This window comes from Arvicola amphibius, chromosome 7 (genome assembly GCF_903992535.2).
Source record: "Arvicola amphibius chromosome 7, mArvAmp1.2, whole genome shotgun sequence".
Classification (NCBI taxonomy): Eukaryota; Metazoa; Chordata; class Mammalia; order Rodentia; family Cricetidae; genus Arvicola; species Arvicola amphibius.
In genome coordinates, this window is record NC_052053.1 from 49,120,698 (window position 1) to 49,143,812 (window position 23,115).

The following is a 23,115-nucleotide window of genomic DNA, read 5'->3' on the forward strand; positions in this document are numbered from 1 at the left end:
GTCACAGGCCTGATAGGTTCAGGGGTTGGCGAGCTGAGAGGCAAGGTTCTCAAGGGGCTTATGGGTGACAGTAGCACTGCAGCCACAGGGGGGCTTCCCGCTTTGGCCACTGTCATAGCCACTTATGTCTTGGCGTCTCCTGTTGTAGGTGCTGGCAAATGTGGCCTACATCATCATAGAGTCTACGGAGGAAGGCACGACGGAGTACGGCTTGTGGAAGGACTCTCTGTTCCTGGTTGACCTGCTGTGCTGCGGGGCCATCCTCTTCCCAGTGGTGTGGTGAGTGACTTAGAAAGGCAGCACGCGTGCGGCCAGACTCACATGGGTGTCTGAAAAGACGACCCTGTGGACCCCAGGCTGCCCCAAATAACAGCTGGGGTGGGATTCTGGGATTTCACAATACCCCAGGCCTTAGCTACTGAGAGTCGCCAGGAGACTTCAGTAGAGCTGGTCTGGCCCATAGGCCACAAGGCCCAGCTCTAACCCAGTCGAGAGGTTCTAGAAGGGAAAGCTTAGCGGAAGTGTAAAATGTTTGCCATAATTTGGTAAGGGCTGAGTAGGAGAATCCTTCTACTTGCCAGTTTAGATGGAAGATGAGAACAGACTCTGACGTAAACCTAGTGCTGTTCTCAGGCCACCCAGGGGTTAGGGCTCTGGAGAGTGACGTCTCTGACCCAGAAATGGCAGGCTTCCGGCTTGTGTTTCAGTTGTGTGAAAAGAGGTGTCATTGCTGTGCCCTATGAGGAGGACAGTCTTCGTGAATCCTGGCAGAGAGGTGCAGGTTGCTATGTTAGTGTGGTCAGGTGGAAAGAACAGGCTGATGACAACGCAGCTCCCTGCTCATCCTTAGTGTCTGGCTCATAGCTTCTCCAGTGCAGTCCATGCTCTGTTAATGTTGAGGGAGTGAGGTGTGTTCTTTGGCAGCATCCATTGCTGTTAAGTCAGTGCTTTCCAGAATCCTAAGGTTGTCGGGTATACTATCCAGCCACTATAATTACTAAGAACCTGGTTCTAGTTAGAGTCACCCTCGCCCTAGTCTTTGTATAACACAAGTATTCGTGTTAGATATATGTTATATATGAATACTTCTGCTGGTATAGAGAACTAGGAGGGCTGGAATGTGGCCTTGGTGGCAAGAGTTTTTGCCTAACATGCTTGAAGCCATGGGTTTCTTCCCCAATACTATATAACATGGCAGTGTGTTGCATCTATAATCTTGGTAGGGAGGAAGTAGAGGCAGAAGGATCCTAAGTTCCAGATCATCCTCTGCTGTATAACAAGTTTGAGGCCAGCCTGGGCTACATGAGATCCTGTCTCAGAAAAAAAGAAATGGGGGGGTGAGACCACTACCATGCAGTCTCCTCAGCTGCCCTACCATCCTGCCCTGTTACCATCAGGATGGTCAGTGCTGTTCTCAGGTAGTAAAGACCTTGCTGAGAAGCAGGAGTTAGGTCCTATCCTTAACGTCTGTCATTGTTGGAACACTAAAGTACAAGGGTCCCAGATGAGCATTATCTTAGTTGCTTTTCTGTTGCCATGGATAAGATACCGTGACCAAGGCAACTTATAGAAGAGAGAGTTTATTTCGGGCTTATGATTTCAGATGTTTAAGAGTCCATGACCATCATAGCAGGGAGCATGGCAGCAGGCAGGCTGACATGGCATAGGAGTAGTAGCTGAGACCTCACATCTTGATCTGTAAGTAGAAAGCAGAAAGTGCTAACTCAACCTCAAAATACTACCTCCTGTGACACCCTCCTCCAACAAGACCACACCTTTTAATCCTTCCCAAACACTTCCACCAACTGGGGCCCAAGTATTCAAGTATATGTGTCTATGGGGAGTGGGGTAGGGAGAGCATTCTCATTCAAACCACTGCAAGTATAGATCCACCAAGCCACCAGTGGTCATTTCTTGTCACTTGATCATGCACTGAGAAGGTACCCAATGGCAATATTCCTTTTGGTGCACATCCTAAAAATTGCTGCAAGAGATGAGATGCTAATAAACACAGAAGAGACAGCATCAGTGGGCCAGTGAGATGATTAGTAACTGCCAAGCCCAATGACCTGAGTTTGATCCCTGGAACCCATGTGAGGGAAGGAGAAAACCAATATCAGCAAGTTGTTCTCTGACCTCCACATGAGGGTGTGCGTACACATACACATCAAGATTTAACTACAAATAAATAGCACTATTAAATTTCTGAAATATTTGATTCAGCCAGCCTTTGTTCAACAGCAACATAAACCACCTTTATGCTGATAGCATTCGTGTGTTCACTTTCTCATGAAGTTTGGGGGCAGTACCTTGCTGAGGTTTTTAGGTGTGATTTATCTGTAGATAACAGGGTCAACATTAGACCAGGAGCCCCACCTGCAGATCCCTGGCCTGCCTCCATTGTCCTTCCTTGTCTGTTTGCTCAGTGCAGGCTTTCCCCTGTGGCTGTGAGCTGTGCCTGCAGCTCCAAGTCTTGCTTAGTTTGTCTTGTTCCTTGAGTGGGGGGGGGGGGGGATTCACTGTGTAGCTCTGTCTGGCCTGAGTGGGCTCCTGAGTGCTGGGATAGCAGGCATGCACCACAGAGCCTGGCTTCATGGCATCTTTAGTAATGTTAATGTCCCCTTCCTGGAGCATAGTGATGGTGGTCATTTATTATTGCAGCGCTGCCAGAGACAGCCTTTTCCAGAGCTGTAAATCTGACCAAGTGCAGTGAGTTTACATGAAGCCTAGACCTGCACAGCTGCTAGACCTCAATTTAGGAATCAGCAACAGCTTTCTCTTGGGTCATTACACCCTGACAGGGCTGCTCAATAATGTTCACTATCTTCTAGGGACAGGGTGGCTGGGGGAATGAGAGCCAAGTTTTATGATGGGTGTTTCCACTGCCCCTCCTGCTGACCCAGATTCTGCCAGCAGAGGGCAGCCTCATCTCAGCTTGAGTACCATAAATGGCCAAATGTGGTCTGGCAGAGAGAGACCTCTTGTGTTAGGGAGGGTGCTGTCCAGTCATCTGGTCTGACCCTTTTGGTTTACAGTGGGGGTTCAGGTCCCAAGCTACTAGAGCCAAAAATAGAAGAGAATGCAGGCTCCTCTACTAACCTCTGCTCTCCACGTGGTTATTTTTAGGTCAATCAGACATTTACAAGAAGCCTCAGCCACAGATGGAAAAGGCAAGTTCCCTTGTGCTCCCTTGTGTCCCTCCCACTGCACTGGCATCTGTCCCGCTGAGAACTGGGCACAGGACAGGCAGGGATTGGGGACTCACTCTGTAGGGGCAGCAGGGATGGTGTGGTGGGGAAGCAGGTGCCAGGTGACAGAGACAGAGACAGTTGCACAGGAAGGCCTGGGGCAGTAGCCCTGTGTCCTGCTGTCCATTGTGATTGTGATATTTACATTTTTAAAATTATTTAAAATTTTGTTTTGTTTTTGTTTCTTATTTTACATTTTTTATTCATTTTGCATATGAACCATAGTTCCTCCCTCCTCTCCTCTCACTCCCCTCCCCCACACCTCCCATCCACTCCTTAGAAAGGGTAAGTCCTCCCATGGGAGTCACCTAAACCTGGCACATCAAATTGAGGCAGAACCAAGCCCTTCCCCTCTGCATCAAGGCTGGGTGAGGCATCCCACCATAGGGAATAGGCTCCAAAAAGCCAGCTCGTGTGCCAGGAACAGATCCTGGTCCCACTGCCAGGGGCCCCACAAACAGACAAAGCCACACAAATGTCCCCATTCAGAGGGCGTAGGTTGGTCCCATGCAGGCTCCCTAGCTTCGTCCAGAGTTCCTAAGTTCCTACTATCTCAAGTCAGCTGTCTCTGTGGACTTCCCCATCATGATCTTGACATCCCTGCTCATAGAATTTCTCCTCCCACTCTTCAGCTGGACTCCTGGTTGTTTTATTTTTCCAGACAGGGTTTCTCTGTGTAGCCCTGGCTGTCCTGGAACTCACTCTGTAGACCAGGCTGGCCTCAAACTCAGAGATCTGTCTACCTCTGCCTCTGCCTCCTGAGTGCTGGGATAAAAGGTGTGCGCCACCACCTGACCCAAGATCTTCAATTTCTAAACTAAATCCAGTAGAAAATCTTGTCTCGGTGGAATATATTGGGGTCCGGGAAGTGTCAAAGAGCTGTGTCCCACGGGTAGAGATGGCAGTGTTGAGCATCCTTCTGGTTACTGCAGCACACTGTGTCCATGTTTGTTTGACTTCTGCATTGCCTGGTGTTCCAGCACTGCCCTCTGTGCTGCGGGGAGTGACGGTGTGTTTCTGGACTGGCCCACCGGGTGGAGGGACAGTGCTCCTGGAACACATGAAGTGGCTCAGCCGACTGCATTCCGGGGTTTTATTTCTGAGCCTTTGTTTTGTCTTGTTTTTGTTAGAAGAATATGGGTTCATTTTAGAATATGTGGAAAATAATATACTAGCTGCAAATAATTCCATAGGCTTGAGAATTTATATCAAGTTATTTCACTTTGGGGGTTGTTTTGTGTTTGTTTTAAAAGATTCAGTTATCTTTTTATGTACATTGGGGTTTTGCCTGCGTGTATGTCTGTGTGAGGGAGTCAGGTCCCCTGAAGCTGGAGTTACAGACAGTTGTGAGCTGCCATGTGGGTGCTGGGAATTGAATCTGGGTCCTTTGGAAGAAGAGCTGGTGCTCTAAACTGCTGAACCATCTCCTGCCCCGTTTTCTGGTTTTGGTGTTGAGATTGAAGCAACACTTCGATCTCACTGCGCTCCCTCCCCTGCCATGTCCTAGTGTTTATTGAATTGCATGACTCCTGACTTTGAGGTTTCACTTCACTTCAAGACCTGAGTGTGCTCCCTGGGGTGTGTATGTTCTGCTCAGCTCGAGCCCAGACCAGTCCACACAGCTGTCCAGGCTCCTGCAGCTCTGGGCAGCCCTGTATCAGAGACTGCCCTGGTCAGAGCCTAGTCACTACCTAGTGGCCTCCGCAGGTGCCCAGTGCCAGCTTTGATCTCGCTAGTGCTGAAGTACAACCTCTCTGTCATGTGCTTTCTCCTCTTTCCTTCCGAAGCCTTTGACACTTGCCCCTCTCCCCCATGCCCTCAGCTGCAACTGTAGTACAGGCAGTTTGGACAGCATACCAGTGACATCCAGACCCGGGCAAAGCCCACCTGCCTCCTGCAGTGGGCAGAGGGAGCAGAGGGAATGAACAAGGTAGATGTGGGGTTCTGAGGAAGCCCCTGCCTTGGGGGAAGCCTGCCTGGATGCTAGGGATGTTCTGAGCCTGTTGTTTTGTTGTTTTGTGTATGTTGTTATATTAAAAAGTGACTTACTGCTTTTATAACTTAATGCATAGGGACATTCCTCAGTGTATTCAGATGGGACGGTTTATGTTTTTAAAATTTACTTTATATGTGTTGTTCTGCCTGCAGATAGGCCATATACCATGTGAGTGAGTTACAGAGGTTGCGAGCTGCCACGTGGGTGCTGGGAATAGAACCTGGGAAGAGCAGCCAGTGCTTATAACTGCCACACCATCACTCCAGCCCTGTCTCTCTTTTCTGTTTTTGAGACAGGTCTCACTGGGTAGGACTGGCTATCGGTCTCATAACTTTCTTCCTTGCATGGTTTGGTGTTTGTAAATTAAGATCCACCGTCTTCCTTCTGCTGCTTCTTCTAGCCTCTGCCTTCCCCACTTGGTCCTCCATCTTGTCTTTTTTTTTTTTTTTTTTTTTTTGGTTTTTCGAGACAGGGTTTCTCTGTAGCTTTTTTTAGAGCCTGTCCTGGAACTAGCTCTTGTAGACCAGGCTGGCCTCGAACTCACAGAGATCCGCCTGCCTCTGCCTCCCGAGTGCTGGGATTAAAGGCGTGCGCCACCACCGCCCGGCCCTCCATCTTGTCTTAAGGCCCTGAGTGTGACTGGAGATTGGTCTGTGATGACTCACCCACACTGATCCTAGCTGAGGATGACAAGAAAGGGCTTGGCCTATGGCACAGCAGGTTCTGCAATGAAGAGACTCTACAGAGAAGTTATTTTCTGTCTAGACTGGTGGTTCTCAACCTTCCTAATGCTGAAACCCCTTAATGCAGTTCCTTATGTTGTGGTAACCTCAGCCATAAATTATTTTCACTGTTACTTCATAACTGTGGTTTTGCTACTGTTATGAATTGTAACTATCTGATATGCAGATAGTTTTAGGCATCTCCTGAGAAGGGGTCAGGACTCACAGCTGACAATTGTTGGTCTAGACCAAGGGCACATGGAGGTCATTCCTGTGTCCTCCGCTAGGTGGCGGTATGAGACTTCTACATTTATGAAAACAGCCTGGCTTCTTCCCATGAGGAAGTGTATGTACAGGAAGGTGAGAGGCAAAATGAAGGCATCATCTCTGTAGGATGGTTTTGAGCTGATCCACAAGTGTGTACTTCACTCTGTTCTTTGAAAAGTAACTTCCATAGTCCAGGAAGCCATGTTCCCTCAGTGGAAGCCCCCACGGAGAAGCATGGGACCAGCTCTCTGCTAGCAGGTCAGGGTCAGTGTCACCACCATATGGCCCTGACTGAGGGACGGGCAGTGTGGTGAGACGAAGCCTGGCGTCCACCGCCTCTCCCCACCTCGTCACCCATCGGGCTGTCACCTGGCCTCGGCGGTGACTTTGGCATGTTTAGGCATGTGCAGACTGCGTGAGCAAGCATGCTGTTCGGCATGGCTTCCGAGGAGTGTGGGGAGCTCATGTGCACCCTTTGGCTGAACTTGAGGAAGAACAAAGGAAATCATTAAGGAGAAGCCCTGCATTTTTCTTTCCCACCACACACTGGGGGTTCTCTCGGATCATCTGTCATTGCAGTCTGTAGCCCTTGAGGGGCACCGTGGTTGCCCATGCTCAGCCTCCCGCCAAGATCTGCTGACCGCTTGGCCTTGGAACCTGCAGCCGGGTTTCGGCTCTCTCCAGCTCTCTCTGGCGTCATGACCTGGCAGGACTGGCTTCTGAATGCACTGCATAACTTGATTGGTGGGCCCTACCTCTAGTTTTTACTTTCTGTTCCTGAGGGAAAGGCAGAGGAAGTTTTCTTAAGAACCTTCCATTTTTTTCCATGTGCTTCAGAAACATAGGGTGTGATTGGAGCTGTAGGCTGGTGGAGGCGTGGCCTTCTTCTGAGTGGCTGCCGTGGTCAGGAAGGGACCATGGCCTGGGACGTCACGTTGGCTTCAAGTCTGACATTATAGTGTCTTAGTCACTGTGTGTAGACACCATGACTGCAGCGGCTCTAACAAAGGAAAACACTTCATTGGGGGCGGCTTACAGTTTCAGAGGTTTAGTTCATTATCAGCATGGCAGGGGGCATGGTGGCAGGCGTGTCAACATGGTGCTGAGAAATAGCTGAGAGTGACATCCTGATCCACAGACAAAGAGGATAAGAGAGCCTGGGCCTGGCACGGGCTTTTGAAACCTCCAAGTTCGCCCCCAGTCACATACTTCCACCAACAAGGCCACAGGTATATGAGCCTGTGGGAGCCATTCTTACTCAAACCACCACATGGAGCCCCTCACTGACAGGCTGAACAGCGATGCCTGTGCGGGACGGGGCAGCAGCCCACACCACAGCAATCACCGAGTTATTTAATATTTTATTTTCTGTGAATGGGTATTTTGCCTCTCTGTGTGTGTGTGTTTGTGTTTGTGTGTGTGTGTATGCGCATGCATGCACCGTATACATGCCTGGTACCCTTGACAGCCAGAAAAGGGTAACAGATTCCGTGGAACTGGAGCTATAGACTGTGAGCTGCCACATGGATGCGGAGAATCAAACTGAGGTCTTCTTCAAGAGCAGTGAGTGCTCTTAACCTCAGAGTCATCTCTCCAGCCAAGCTACCAAATTCTTTACTGGCACTACTTGTGGGGTGACCCAGGTTTGTGTCCTTTCAGAATGTCTGTGATGATATAGCAAGTAGTTGTATCAAGTCTCAGGCCCAGTGCCTGTCTTTATATGCAGTGTGGAAGGATGGAGAGGGCACTCGGTAGGTACTGCAGTGAGTGAGAAGCCACAAGTCTGAAGAAAGGACAGCCACTGTGTCGCTCGGGAATGAGTGAAGTGAACATGTCACAGAAGAAACAGCTGGCAGTTTTTGTTGCCGGATACAAGTTGTGCTTTTGAGGACGAAGTACAGCACAGGAGAGTTCACGGCTGTCACACGAGCCAGTCCTAGTTCTTCAGACCCTCAGGGCGTGCAGAAGGAACACTGCCAGTGTGGGGTTGATTTAGAAGTGCTGCAGAGCTTGAGAGCAGTGCTGTTCACTGAAACAGTGTGCTCCACCTGATGCATGACATCACACTGTGTTCCACCTGGTAGGTGACATCACAGGCAGGCAGGGGCAAAACTTCAGAAGGCAGAATCAGGGCCTTATGAATGGTCCTCACCCCCAGGACACTTGTATTTTTTTGAGATGTGCTAGCCCCCAGTTGCTGTTAAACTTGAACTGTTTCTGAGTGTCCAGTTCTGTGCTGCTCTGGGTGTTTCCATGGTTGTGCAGCTGTCGGCACCGTCCATCGCCAATTTTCTAACTTCCTAGACTGAAGCTGTGCCCTCCCACTCCTTAACCCTGGTTCCACCGCCACCGCCACCCTTTGTGAATTCGGCTGCTGGGACCTCCTGTTAGTGGTGTCTGCAATGTTTGCCTTTTTGTGTCTGGCTTGTTCAACTTAGCACAGTTTCCTAAAGTTGGTCCACGTCATAAGCCTGGGCCTGAATTTTCTGGCTTTTTAGTGCTAATACCGTGTGTATGTATGCACCTTTTTTCACTCACTATCCATGTGTCAAAGGTCATTTGAGTTGCTGTCACCTTTTGGTTATGGTGGACTTGGGTCTATACATACCTGTTAAGTCTGCTGTGTTGTTTGTATCTGCTTAGAGGTGGCACCGAATCTCATGGTACTCCTGTTTGCCAAAGTATCTGCACCATTATACATTCTTGCCCGGATTCCATGTTGGATTCTGACTCTGCCACATCATCACCAGAACTTTCTAGGTTGTTTGGTGTGTGTCAGGGATTGAACTGAGGCTCTCAGTGCTCAGTACTTGCCCACCAGGGGGTGTACATCTGTAGCCCATTTTTGTTTTATTGTTCTGTTGCCATTTGTTCTAGTTTCATTTCTGGTGCTGTAAGACCTATCCTGGTAAGAAGCTTTTAGAAAGGTAGAAAAGAAGTTTAGGGTTACAGTTCCAGGCTACAGTTCATTATTGGGGAAAGTCAAGGCAGGAACTTAAAACAGCACATTCGCACTAAAGAGCAGGGAGAATCAACATAGATCCTTGCTAACATGCTTCTTCTCAGCTATTTTTCTCCTCTTACCCTGTTCTGTACCTCCTGCATAGAGAGTCATGCCTCCCACAATGGACGGGTCTTCCTACATTAGTTATCAGTCAAGACAGTCTCCCACGGGCCAACCTGACCTAGACTCACTGAGACTCTCCTTCCTGTTATCTATTTGCCACAACAGATGGTGGTTTAACCGTGGAAACAATTCTCAGGCACGCCTGTGAGGATTATCTAGATTAGCTTATTGAGGTAGAAGATCTACTCTAAATGTGGAGACCACCGTCCCTGTGCTGCGGTTTCAGGTTGTGTAAGAAGGAGAAAGCAAGCTGAACCAGCCTTTGTCTCTGCTTTCTGACTGCGACACTGTCACCGTGCCTTGCCTGCTGTGATGGAGCAGGCTTTGTGCATCAGTGAGACAGTAGCTGCAGCTTCCTAGCGGGGGTGACATGCTGCTTCTGTGCGCTTGCCCTTTGCATTTACTGGGGATTAGTGATGCCATCCGGACTTCAGGCGCTTAGTGGCCATTAGTGTATCTTCTTTGGGAAGATGTTATTTCAAATCATTTGCCTATGTTTTCACTGGATCATGCTGTGTTTTAGTTATGATCCATGTGCTTCTATCACATCCCATGTGCTGGGATTACATACATGAACCACCACGCCCTTTTTTATGGGTGCTGAAGATCAAACTAGACAATCTTAACAACTCAGCTGTATCTGCAGGTTTTTATAAATAATATTGTATTTGACTGTAGCCATGAGTGTCTGCAGTGGCAGAGCTGGGTAGTCACAGGAATTTGAGGGTCAACCGAGCTTAACAGCTGCTCTCCTGCCCTGCATAGACAAAGTTTGCCACCCCTGGCTACTTTAGGCATTTAAGAGATGTCATGTTTCAGACCACATATAGCATGCACTGGTACTGACTGCTGGCCTGGCCTTGTGCTTCAGTGTAAACCTTGGTTGCTTTTAAGGCTTTGCTGAATTCCAGCTTTGTGGCCTGAGCTGTGCTCGTCAAGCCTTAGACTGCTCTGCTCTCCTACCTCGCCTGTCATGTGGGGACTGTGTACTTCTTGTCAACTAGTTAGTGTCTCGTGGGGGACTGTGTACTTCCCCTTAACTAGTTAGTGTCTCTTGAGGGACTGTGTATTTGTCCTTAACTAGTTAGTGTCTCTTGAGGGACTGTGTACTTCCCCTTAACTAGTTAGTGTCTGTTGAGGAACTGTGTACTTCCCCTTAACTAGTTAGTGTCTCTTGAGGGACTGTGTACTTCCCCTTAACTAGTTAGTGTCTCTTGAGGGACTGTGTACTTCCCCTTAACTAGTTAGTGTCTCTTGAGGGACTGTGTACTTCCCCTTAACTAGTTAGTGTCTCTTGAGGGACTGTGTACTGGTCCTTAGCAGACACCTTTGAACATGGAGCAGAGCCCTGGCTTTAGTGGTTCGTAAGCACATTTCCCCAGCTCTTTCACTTCAGTGTCTCTGCAGCAGGCTTGTCCGGCCTCAGCTTCACTTTCCACATAGGAGCCTTGCATGATGCTGTGTGCAGCAAGTGAGGGGAAGAGACCAAGAGAAGGGGGCCCTCCTAGCTATACTTCCGAGTCTCCCTGCCTGCTGTGGGGACACCCGTGGATCTGGGTGCAGCTATGTGCTTCCCTGCCCTACAGCGCCTTTGCATGCACTCTGTTGCTGAGGCCCAGCTGTTGGACCCTGTCACTTAGAACAGGTTTTTTTTTTAACAAGTTTATTTTATGTGCATTGGTATGGAGGTGTCAGATTCCCTGGAACTGGAATTACAGACAAGTATGAACTGCCATGTGGGTGCTGGGAATCGAACCCAGGTCCTCTGGAAGAGCAGTCAGTGCTCTTAACCACTGAGCCATCTCTCTAGCCCTAGAACAGGGTGTTGTAACAGAAGAAGCAAAGAAATGATTTCCTTTATTTGATCACAGAACATTGTCACCTTCCTTTTGACCCTGTGTGGCTAAGGACATCAGAACACCCTGGCCAAAAGTCTGGAGCTGCTTCCCAGGGTGTTGTGCTGGCTTCCTGCAGCCTGACAGAAGCTGCCTGCAGTCGTATTCTCTCCTGGTGCTGTCCCAGGAACACCTCAAAGGTGCCTGTTTCTCCTGTGGCCCACAGTGGTCCCATAAAAGCCTCATCGTGTGCTGTCTTGCTCTCAGGACCCTCACACAAGCCGTTGTGCGCACGGTGTCTGCAGATGACTCCTCCAGGGCTCCTGAGGGGCTGCATACTGTGGGGGCAGTTGTCTACACATTATCAGAGGGTTCCGGATCCTAGGAAAATCTCAAGCACAGCTCAGAAAGAGCAATAGAAAGAATATCTCATAAAGCCAGTTTGAAATAAGCTGTTTAATATGTTATCCACCAAAAACCTGGTTTTTTTCCCCTCAGACACATTCAAAATTCCCGAATTGTTACCAACTCGTATCTTCCAACACTGTGAAATAATTAATCCCTTACTTAATGAGTAGTGCCATCTTGAGGTCAAGCAATACACAACCCAGAGCCCAGGGGCTTCTCCCAGCACAGACTGAGAAGCAGCTGATGGCAGATGTACCACTTCATTAAGTATCAGGAGCTGAGTGTGCCTGCTTTGTGCTGGCTGCCCCTCATGGCCTGCTTCTTCTGCCCCGAGCTGCTGGCATGTCTCAGGACTGCAGCTTATTCTTCCTGATTGATCACTGCAGTAGTCCAGGAAGGTCAGACTCTCTACCCAGAGATCATTGCTTGCATTGGTGGCCTGTGTTATCAAACAGGCAGAGGTGTGACCTTCATCCTGGCTCCCTGCTGGTTGTAACTGCAGTGGAGAGCTGAGAGTGACATGCTCAAGCTTGGCTGCTGTCTCTCCGGTGTCCATCTGATGCACTAGTTCTCTGCAGCTGCACGCTGTGCTGCTGGAGCGGTGGAGGCACAGCCAGCCAGTCTGGACTAGCCCTTGTACCTCTCCCTGAGCAGTACTGATGACAGGTGGGATCCCCTGCCCTGTGGTCTTTGAACTTGGGTTTTTACTTTAATGCCTGGGCTAATCCCAAACTTCCAGACTAGAGATTCTCCCTTGAAGCTCCTGAGAAACAAGCTATCCTCTAGGCCTGAGCCACCTGTCTGGCTGGCCCACTAGCATTTCTGTTGTTGAAGAGATGGTCTGGCGCAGGTGCACAGCCCCGATGGGTCAGCTCACCTTTGACATCTTTGGACTGTTGCTTGAAATGCATGTAGGAATAGATTTTAATCACTTTTCACCTCTGATGGCTTGAAGAGGAGAGTGTCCTCTGCTCTGAGTAACTTAGCTCAGAGGCTGTCTCTGAGCAACCATTTTATTGCCCTTACTGGCGGTTACAGCCCCTTTCCCTGTGCTCGCTCGCCCAAACTGTCCGAGATTTGTCAGCGGATTTTCTCATGGAGGCTGTAGGGCTCCCGTGAGCACTGTAAGGCCAGAGTAGTCCCAGATCTCTGGGCTTGTCTCATTGCTGACACTGATGGTGACAGCGAGGCTGTGCTCAGGCCATGGGGCCAGCGTGTGAGCACGCGCAGAGCTCTTCTGCGCTCTGCAGAGTGGGCTTGAGCTGCAGCTTAAGCAGATGGAGGTGGGGGCTTGGCTCAGAGTGAGTCTGAGCGAATCATGCTGCTGGCCAAAACCTGCTCCTTCAGCTTTTGTGTTTGACTAAGAATTGCCTCCATGGCACAGCAGGGAGGAGCAGGGGGCAGAGTGAAGAAGCCATGTCTTAAGTCTGGGGCTTTCTTCACACTGAGGCAAAGATTAATAAGCTGTCCTGGGCTTTTGCTTCTGTGTGCCCTGTAAGTCAACAGTCATTGCTGAGAATGGCACTGCAGTCACCAGCAAGAGTCCTGATGGCAGTGGTCAGTGGAGTGCAGGCGGAGGGAACTTGGTGCTAAGGATGGTGGCCTTGAGCTTGAGGCCTGGCTTCTCCACTTACAGGCTGAGTCTGTCTAGCCTTCACCAGGCCAGATCCTTCATCCCAGACACATCTCTAAGGAGCCTGTGAGATGAAGCAGAAGAATTGGCACAGTGGGGGCACCTTCAGCAGACAGTGACAGTCTCGTTTCTGGGTAGTTTCAAAACTATCAAAGGAATCAGCTGGGGGCAGGTGTGAGCAGTCTCTGGCCTTCTTGGGGGTTTAGTTTTAAGATGTGAAAAGGTTTTAATTCTGTATATTCATGTGTGTCTGGGAGGGCAGGGGTCGGTTATGCACATGTGTGGAGAGCCTGAGGAGACTAGACGATGGAACCAGATCCCCTGGAACTGGATTTGCAGGCGGTTGTGAGCCAGCTCGTATGGGTGCTGGGCGCCAAACTCAGGTCCTCTGCAAGAGCAGCATGTGCTTGCTTTTAGCAGCAGAGCGCCCTTTCCGATTCCCTTTTAGAGATGTTTTTGAATTTATCGTCAAACTCATCCACGTCTAGTATATTTTGTTTACATCTGCTCCATCTCTTCCATCACCGTCCCTTCTGGAACCCTTTTCCTCAGCACATTTCCCTCTCATGTCTTTCATTTTATTTATTTTTGAATTTCTTTCTCTCTCTCTCTCTCTCTCTCTCTCTCTCTCTCTCTCTCTCTCTCTCTCTGTGTGTGTGTGTGTGTGTGCACATCATACATGTATGTGCTAGGGTGAAGCTGTAAAAGTCAGAGGACAACTCTGTTGAATCCATTCTCCTTGCACTGCGTGGCTCCCAGGGATGAGGTCAGATTGTCAGGTGTGTAGCAGTCACCTTTACCTACGGAGCCATCTTACTGGCCCTTAATTTTATTTTGTCTATTATTTGTATGTGCGCACATGCATGTGTACATATGCAAGGGAGTGGGAGAACATGTGTGAGCCATAACGCTCGAATTGAGGGGAGTCAAGGGAATACTGAGTATCTCAGACCATGGATTCTAGGAATCAAACTCAGGCCCCCTTTAACCTCCTGACCAGTCCCAGCAGAGACTAATTAGGCTTGCCTGTGTGACATGGTGTGGGGCTATTTCCAAGACCATCGGCAGCTCGCTGGTGCTGCATCCCTGAAGACAAATGGCTCTTGCTCCCTCTCCCCAAGTAGCTGCCACCTGCTTTTTGGTCTTTTTGGTCACCGTGGCTTGAGGGAGGGTGGCAGTCTAGGGAAGGGCAGCAGCACCTCCTGTAGCAGCTGTGTGTTAACTCTTGACCTGGGGGTATTGGCAGGAAGATGCCTTCGCCAGGCTTCAGGCTCCACTTGAGGCCCGTTTCCTCTGGGCAGGAGGAGAAGAGTCTGGTTGGGGGGGGCTCTAACTAGGGGAGCCCTGGAGCTGTGGCCATGCTGCTTATTCCCCTCCCAGCAGGAGCTCCAACCTCCTCAGCTGGGCCTGGGCCAGATTCCCTAAGAATCCTTGAATTTATGCCAGGTGATGGTGATGGCAGCACATGCCATTAATCCCAGCAGAGGCAGGCCATCTCTGAGTTCTACAGATCAAGTTCTGAGACAGCCAGGGCTACACCGAGAAACACTGTCTTGAAAACAAAGCAAAATGCTTTAATTAATGAAGCTCTGGTGCTCCCTGGGCAGGAGCCTCTGCCCTAAAGAAGCTCCCCTCCAGATGAGGAGGATGCACAGGTCAGGGGCAGGTGTGTGTACTTACAATGGAGCAGGGTCTGGAACTGAGGGCTCCTGGCTCCCTCTGGCCTGCTCATTCTTTGACCATATTTTGCTACTGCAGTGTAGCAGAGTCAGAAATAGCCAGCCAAGCCTCCACAAACTATGACTCCCATGAGAGCCCAGCTCCCTGTGGTGCAGGGAGCAGCAAGCTGTCAGCCTCCTAAACTCCCAGGAAATCTTTGGAAGAAAAGAAAGGGAGGTTTGGGATTCCAGGTTGTGACCTGCTGCTGGCTGCTCCTCTCATGATGCTGGGAGGTTTCACCTTGTGGCTGGTCCTCTGCCCTGTGCCCTGACTCATCAATTCCATATAGCAGGTTGCACTGTTTCCAAGAGAGCCTGGGCATGCTAGCAGTCCCTGGTTCACATTTTGTTGCAGTAATACTAGACTCTGGGTTTCTGCTAGTCATTGTGGCCACCTTTGATGCAGGCTAGCCCCATGTAATCCTGACAGGATTCTGATAAACTTGGAACATCATCCAGGTACTGAGCTGTTTGCTGCCTGTATTACCTTGCCGATTACCCCAGTGACCCTATGGGTAGATATTATTGTTCCTGCCTTAACAGATGGACAAACTGAAGTTCAGAGAGAGGGTAGATGACTTGCTTAGTATCACATGAGTAGAACTGGCAGAAGAACTGAGGTTTGAACCCTGGACGTACAGCTCCACTGTGACTTTGTGTTTTGTGTTCTTCCGTCCTGTTCCACCTCCACTTACCCGCTTGCAGGGGTGGCTAGAGAGAACTGACTAACAGGGTTGAGGCCTGAGGGGCCTGGTCCCTGCCAGCAGCAGTGCTAATTAATGCCATGGTGTTAGCAAGATGTCTTTGTGACTGCTTTAGGAAATGGCCTGGAGCTCTTCACATTCTTCTGAGACCAATTTGTCAGCCCTGGGAGTGCTGGGTAACATGGCAGTGTTCTGTAGCAAACCGTCTGGTGTGAGGGTGCCAGGCACACAGGCTCAGTTAGAGGCTGTTTGTAGCCCACCTCCCTTCAGAGAGTGTCTGTAGCTGGAGGTGTGGCATCATGGCATGTGACGGCGGGGGAGGGGGTGCCACCGTCTCACTCTGCTCTAACTCTCCATAATCAGCCCTTGGATCTCCAGGGCTCAGCCCTTCCTCACACCCACTCCTGCCCCATGTCCTTCATAGTTCCCCGTGGGACTCCTTCCTAGTCTCTGCCACAGTGTCTGGCTGAACCTGCTGCTTGCTGTCTCAACCACACCCAGTCACTGTGCGTCTGTGGGGGCATTCCCTCAGCTGGGCTCTTACTATTGGTTTTCTCTGTTAAAACTCCGGGGGCTCTCAGAACCAGTAACGACAAGTTCACAGTCTTGTGTCTTTACTCTCTGTCGAGCCCTGTTGCCAGCCTCCCCAAGGTCTAGCATGCTGAGCCCCTCTCTTCCACAGTAGGGCCCATTGGTTCCTTCCCTTCCTGCCTGACTCCCCTGGAAAACCCTGCCTCATCCTCCATCAGCTCGTCCCTTTCCCTTTCCCAGCACCCGGGACTCCGAGAAGGAAGCAGGACACCCCCCGCCAGGCAGTCACTTCTCCGGGTGCAAAGCTTCCATCTTCAGGACTCCTTCAGCCTGCAGAGTTTGGAAGAGAACTTGAAAGCACTAAACACTTTATGGCCATTTAGGAAAAGAGAAAATTATTGGTCACCCTGGGTGACAAGGTGTAATGCCCTCGAGTCAAGCTTTGGCTGGCTCTGCCGCAGAGTGTGGTGGGACCTGGCCCTGTTGTGGAATCAGAAGATGGGAGGGTAGTGGAGTGGGGGTGCATATGGGCAAAACCCAAGCTCTAGGATAGTCTGATTCACCTCGTGTGTCTTAGTGACACCCCTCCCAGCCTCTGGGTGTCCCCGACAGCCGGGATGATGCTGCAACTACCCAGAGCACTGTTTGTACCCAATGCCTGGTGCAAGGCAGGACTTGGTCAACTAGTATTGACTGGACAAACAAAAGATGAGAACCAGAGAGCTTGTTTAAAAAAAAAAATAACAAAAAAAACCATGATTCTCAGAGATGCAGAGTTGAGAGTGTTGGGTGGTCTGCCAGTTGTCACCTCCCTTGCTTGCTGGGTGTGTGTGCTTGTTCCTACGTGCATGACTACACACAAACACGCACACACACACAAGTACACACGAAAAGCCAGTGTGTCTCTGGACTTTGGAACTCTCTGGAAAGGCTGCCTCTCAGAAGACCTGGCAGTACCTTTAGTAACAATCACCTTGATGACTTAGGGTTTCTGGAATCTCTGTGGGCATCCTAAGCTTCGTTTCCCCACACATCCTGAGCCAGAGGGGAAAGGAAGAAGAAATCTGAATGTCTGCCACCCACAGTCCCATTCTTAAACTGAATCAGTAATTGAATGCTGTTAAGCAAAATTAATTTGTCTCCTGCAGGAAGGCTATGATGAATGAAAGGGTTGCTAATCGGGGAGGGAGCCAGGCTACTCTCTGTGGTCATCAATATTTCATAGCTATAGGCAGTGTCAGGAAGCTGGGTGTCCCGGTGTGGCTGACCTTGAGCGTTCTTGAAGAGAAAGCTTAACCAAGGAGCCTGATTTCCAAGGACTTAACTCTGAAGCCTGTGAGGAAATGGAAGTGAGGTTTCCCGAGTGCACCCGAGAGTTGATTGCATTTGCCCCTGTGAGAGGCCCTCAGATGGGTCTGTGGGCCACCCTGGTCTGCTTCTGGCGGAGGGGGCAACTGTCCCTCAGCTGCAGTGCAGGGCTGGAGATGTTAGCCCTGACCCTTGTCCTTACTGAGATCCCATCCATAGCACCCATTTCCTAAGTGAGGTGTTGCCTCAAACAGTCGAGAGATTGATGGCATCATGCTACTGGCCAGGTACTCAGCTTGTTCCTTTTCTTCTCTCTCTCTCTCTCTCTCTGTCTATATCACACTCTCTCTATCTCTGTGTGTGCACACATGTGTGATTATCTCCTCTGCACCCACAGGGTATACAGATACAGAAGGGACGTGATTTTTAAAATCATATATATATATATATATGTGTGTGTGTGTGTGTGTGTGTGTGTGTGTGTGTGTGTAATATAAATAATATATATGATATAAAATCATGTCCCTTCTGTATCTGTATACCCTGTGAAGTTCAAGCACAGCACTTCAAACTGCTTAGGGCTGAGGAGGGGTTTTTGCCTCATAGCAGCCTGGCCCACATAGTAAGACTTTGTCTCCATATGGGTGAATGGGAGTAGGCGGCAGGGCAGATGGTCAGTGATTGGATGAAAAAAAAGTTAATGCACCTTTCATTCTCTTTGTAGCTGCCATTAACTTAGCAAAGCTGAAGCTTTTCAGACATTACTACGTCTTGGTGAGTAAAATACAAAACTAAATCTATAAATAAGATCAGTGTGCGGGCCTGGTGACAGCAGCCACCGCACCTGGACCCACCAGTGGCCCCACAACCCCATGTCCCCTTTCCTAAAGTGGCAGTGAAAAATCTGGGTTGCTGCTTTTAAGCCTTAGTGTTAGAAGTGTCTTTAAATACTTAGGAAAGTAGCACATACACTTCGTGGGAAACCAGAACTGCAGGAGTGTGGGAGTGACTGTGGGGGTGGGTGGATAGTGTCCAGGCTAGTATGTGATCCCCAAGTTCTAGACCACACCCAGTCATTCCCTGACTTGCCCTTTCTGCCCATTTAGGAATATGGGTTCACCCTTGTGTTTTTCTGCAGGCTCCCCACAAAAATTTCTGCATGTTCACCACTCTCTCCGTTTGCCGGGCAGGAGCTAGTTATATTGCAGTGATATGTCCCTTAAAAACAGAAAATTGAGGCTGGTTTTGTTTTGGGATTTTTGGTTTTGTGTTCCATTGCTTCTGCCTCCCAAGTGCTGGGATTAAAGGCATGCATGCATCATTGTGTCCAGCAAGTCAGTGATGAACATAAAGCCTTGTGTAAGTGTAGCCCCGTAGCCCTGTGGTGTGAGCACATTATTTCCTTGACTCCCACAAGGAAGCTTGACAGCTCCGCCCAAGCAAATGTTCAGACGTTGGAGGTGGCAGCAGAAAAGCAGGGCAGACACCCATCCAGCTGGTGCTCTTGAACTTGCTCGCTCCTTCTCACTGTTTGTCTGTTTTGTCTATACGGATCTTGTGTCACCACAGAGCATTTCCTGATGCCTATAACGATATAGAGAAGTGGTTCTTTGGCAAGGCCAGGGAGACACTGTACCTATACTGCCTGGCCTGCAAGCCTAGCCAACCCTAACCTGGTCTGGTGTTCAGTATGGTCTCATGGCCAGTTCACAGAGGCCTCATCATGGGAAAAAAAGGTGTTAGCGGCTTGGGTGTGTGGTTCTGTATGTCCTGGAGTTTGGGCCTCAGTTGCTCACTGTGTCATCCACATGCTCCCAATGGGACTGTTCGGCTGTAGCTGCTGGGAACTGCTCCCAGGCCTGGGGGACTGACACCAAATGACCTGCATGTGGGTGGTGAGAAAGGTTAGAACAGCCATACAAAGGGACTAGTCTCCCAGGGCGGGCCTGGTCAGTGTCTTGGCCACCATGAGGAAGACATGTAGAGCAGAGCCTCCAGCTTTCCTTGCTGAATTGGTAACCAGGGCTATAGACCACATCTTTTCCTTCTGGGAACTATTTTCTGCTTTGGAGGTAATTAGTGGCAGAAAACAGTACTCTAATTTCTGATGTCCTTCTTCTGTAGATCGTGTGCTACATTTACTTCACCAGGATCATCGCCTTCCTTCTCAAGTTTGCCGTTCCATTCCAGTGGAAGTGGCTCTACCAGGTCTGCAGCTCTTGGGGGACAGTTTGGAATTTATATCTGAGGATCATGTCTTGGGCATAGCTTAAGATCGCGCCTGACTTTCCTGGGGATGACTGTTAAGACCTTCCGTCTCCTCTGCTCTCCAGATATAGTGATCTGTGTGTCTAGACGAGCTGTTGGGTTACATGAGAAATCTGGGTGTAATTGCATTATTGATTAATTCTAAGTCTTTGAGGAGAAAAGCCTCAAGCAGAGCGAGTGAGATTCGCTCTGCGTAATTAGAATTTATCCACCTTTGCCTTCAGTCACAGAGCTTGAGTAGTTTTGAATTTAGTTCTTCATGATTTGGTGATTTGTTTTTTAATTTTGGGTTTTTGAACCTATTGCTTTTATTATAATTATGAATTATCTTTGTAAGATACTAGAACTAGTCATGGGTCACCGAGTGCTACTGTGCAGTCGGGCCTTTGTTCTTGGGGCTGGAGAGGTGACTCAGAGGTCAAGAGCACTTGCTGTTCTCCCAGAGGACTCACAGTCAGTTCCTAGAAACTACATAGGGTGGGCAACTAACAATGGTTTGTAAATCCAGCCCCAGCGGAGCCAACACCCTCTTCTGGTCTGTGCAGCCACTGTACAGGTGTGCAACACAAGTAGACATACACACATACACACAGATAAAAAGTACAATGAAAGTCTTTTTTTTTTTTAAAGAAGGATTAATTTACTAGAACCCCCACCCCATGCCCCAGCTGGGCAGATGGCTCAGCTGGTAAAGGTGTTTGCTGCCAAGACAGATGACCTGAGTTTAATCCCCCAGGACCCACATGATGGAAGGAGAAATTGCAGTTCCATAAGTAAGTTGTCCTCTGACCTCCACACTCAACTCCACAGTGTACACACACACACACACACACACACACACACACACACACACTATATTAATGAAAAAGAAAGAACAAGTAGGACAGAGAAAATATAAAATGAACCAATGTGATGGAAGACTGTAACCCATTACTTGGGAAGCTAGGTTTACCATTACTGAGGCAGCCTAGGTTTCACACTAAGACCCTCTCATCATAAAAAAAAAGTGGGTTCCCATGGATACACTTCAGTGTCCCTTCTGGAGCTGTTGCTGTTGGTGAAGCATGCAGAGACTGAAGGAGGCAGCAGCTTGTTTAGTTCCATTGCTTTCTGAAGAGCAGTGTTGCTAATCCTTTTATTTTGGGGTGGATTTTAAATTTGCAGCTGCTGGATGAAACAGCCACACTGGTGTTCTTTGTCCTGACGGGGTATAAATTCCGCCCGGCTTCAGATAACCCCTACCTGCAGCTCTCTCAGGAGGAAGATGACCTGGAGATGGAGTCTGTGTAAGCTCTTCCTCCCCCCTCCCTCCCTCCCTCCCTCCCTCCTTATGTTCTCTGAACTTAAAGGCATGGTGTGCAGTGAATCCCCTGCTCTCAGCATCCTGCAGCTTAGAGGTGGTACCTCTATTTTTAGCAGAAGGACATGGACACTGGAGCCCCTGGTGTGCTTAGCTGGTTTGAAGTGCAGTGTCTGCCAGCCATTGCTCAGTCTTGTCAGAGAAGATAGGAACTTTCCATCCTGTTAAGTATCACTGGAGCAGCTCCAGTGACCCGGTGGCAAGAGTTTGGAAATGTTCTGGGCCAGTTTAGAACTGCTGTCAGGCTGCAAGCATTGCTAATTAGTGTTTGAAAATGACGTCTTCTGAGTCACCACAGGTTGACAGCAGGGGACACCTCTGACAGCATCTGAGTCACAGGGTTAGGAACTACGGGCCCTATTTTCAGGAAAGGGTCATTTGCCAGATGGGCATCACTGTGCCAGCTCTAACTCTGAGGAGCTGGGCTGTGTGTGTGGTGATCAGCTCAGGACAAGACTCCCTGGCCCTGCCCCATTGCTTTTATCCTCTCCAGTTCAAAGGCTGAGGTACAGGTGGATCCTGGCCCAGACCCTGACCATGTCTCATCCCCCCCATGCAGAAATACTTTTTTCACATAGTGGGAGGAGCAGGAGGGCCTCCAGATGAACCTTTTGCAGAGGTAGCAGAGTCTTTGCAAATGGCCTTTGAAAGAGGCACAACACAAGTCAGCCAGTGGCCCTCCTACTCCTCCACTGCAAGGTGCTAGATGTTTGGCTGAATGGTGAGGTCATAGCATGCTCTGCTGCGTGGAACTGTGAACGGGTCCCTATGTTTCTTCCTAGACCATTGTACCTTTGATGTGTGTGTCTTGTGGCAATGTTTTATTTTGGTTTTGGAGACAGGGTGTCACTGTGTATCCTTGGATGGCAATGTGAACCAGGCTGGCCTCAAACTCACAGAGGCCTCTGCTTCCTGAGTGCTGGGATTAAAGGAGTGCGCTACTGTGCCTGACTTTCATGGCAGTGTTTAAAGTCTGACTTTTGTGACAGTCTGAGAGTGTCAGGTTTCAGTGTGTTTGAAACTTGGGAGGGAGGTGGAGGTGCAGAGACTCCAGCCTTGTAACTAGAGTGCAATTCTACCGTCTGGCAAGGCATAGCCCAGGGCGAAGGTTGGAGATGGAGATAACCCCTTGGTGCCCTCAGTTTACACCCCTGTGACAAGGAACCAGAGCTCAGGCCATGTTGGGGCTTGGTGGAGCCACACCATGACAGTGACAGGAGCGCTGCAGTGGCAGGGGCTGCATGTCTAATGGTCACACAGGCTTATTTACTTAGAGCGCTGGCATCACCGGTGCCTCAGTGCAGTCTGGGCTCTAAGACTGCCTTAGCTCAGTACGGACACTGGAATGGGACCCCTGGGACATAGAATAGGGCTGAGCTCACGGACAGACCGTATCTAATATACACAAGACATCTAAGGAAGGAGGGAGAGAGGCCAGCTGGGAAAGGGGGGCTGTTCAGAGAGTTCTGGAGATCGAGAAGCTGTGAAGGCAGAACAGACCCACGGGGGTCCTGCCACTGCTGGTGCTCTCTCAGAAAAGGAGAATGGCACAGCACCTGGGCTGCCATCCCTTCTGCTCAGGAAGACAGCAGGCTTGCTCTTTGTGTTAGCTGCTCCACTAGGGCGGTGAGTACAGGTGGCACCTCTTAAGTCCTCCACAAATAACTCATGCCAGAGGCAAGCGGAGCTCTGGCCTCGATGTTCTAGAAGGTCTTTAGCTCTCTAAGGCGTCAGCCTTCTGTAAGAGCAACTAGGTCTGACCTACTGTGGATAATGTGTGTAAGAACTGTATCCTGTGTCCTCTGCCTTCCTTTTCACACCCTCAGAACAAGTCCACGGTCTCCTAACAAGCCTCACGAGTGGGTGCCCCTCCCCGATTTGTGTGACCATGTCCTAGGTCATTTCCTTGTCTTGTTTTCTTCTGTGTAGGAGCCAGCTTCAAGGAACAACTCCTATCCTTGTGCTGGCCCAGGCTTGCCTGTGGAGCCTG

At 49.6% G+C, this 23,115-nt stretch overlaps 1 protein-coding gene across 1 annotated transcript in view; it reads left to right on the forward strand.

Moving 5' to 3' along the window:
* Window positions 1–23,115, forward strand: part of Gpr107 (G protein-coupled receptor 107) — a 65,568-nt gene that overhangs the window by 36,501 nt on the left and 5,952 nt on the right. The window contains exons 13-17 of the mRNA XM_038336413.2: window positions 149–279; window positions 3,127–3,170; window positions 18,222–18,271; window positions 19,622–19,705; window positions 20,930–21,051. Coding sequence (XP_038192341.1) covers window positions 149–279; window positions 3,127–3,170; window positions 18,222–18,271; window positions 19,622–19,705; window positions 20,930–21,051 — 431 coding nt within the window. The remainder of the gene's footprint in view (window positions 1–148; window positions 280–3,126; window positions 3,171–18,221; window positions 18,272–19,621; window positions 19,706–20,929; window positions 21,052–23,115) is intronic.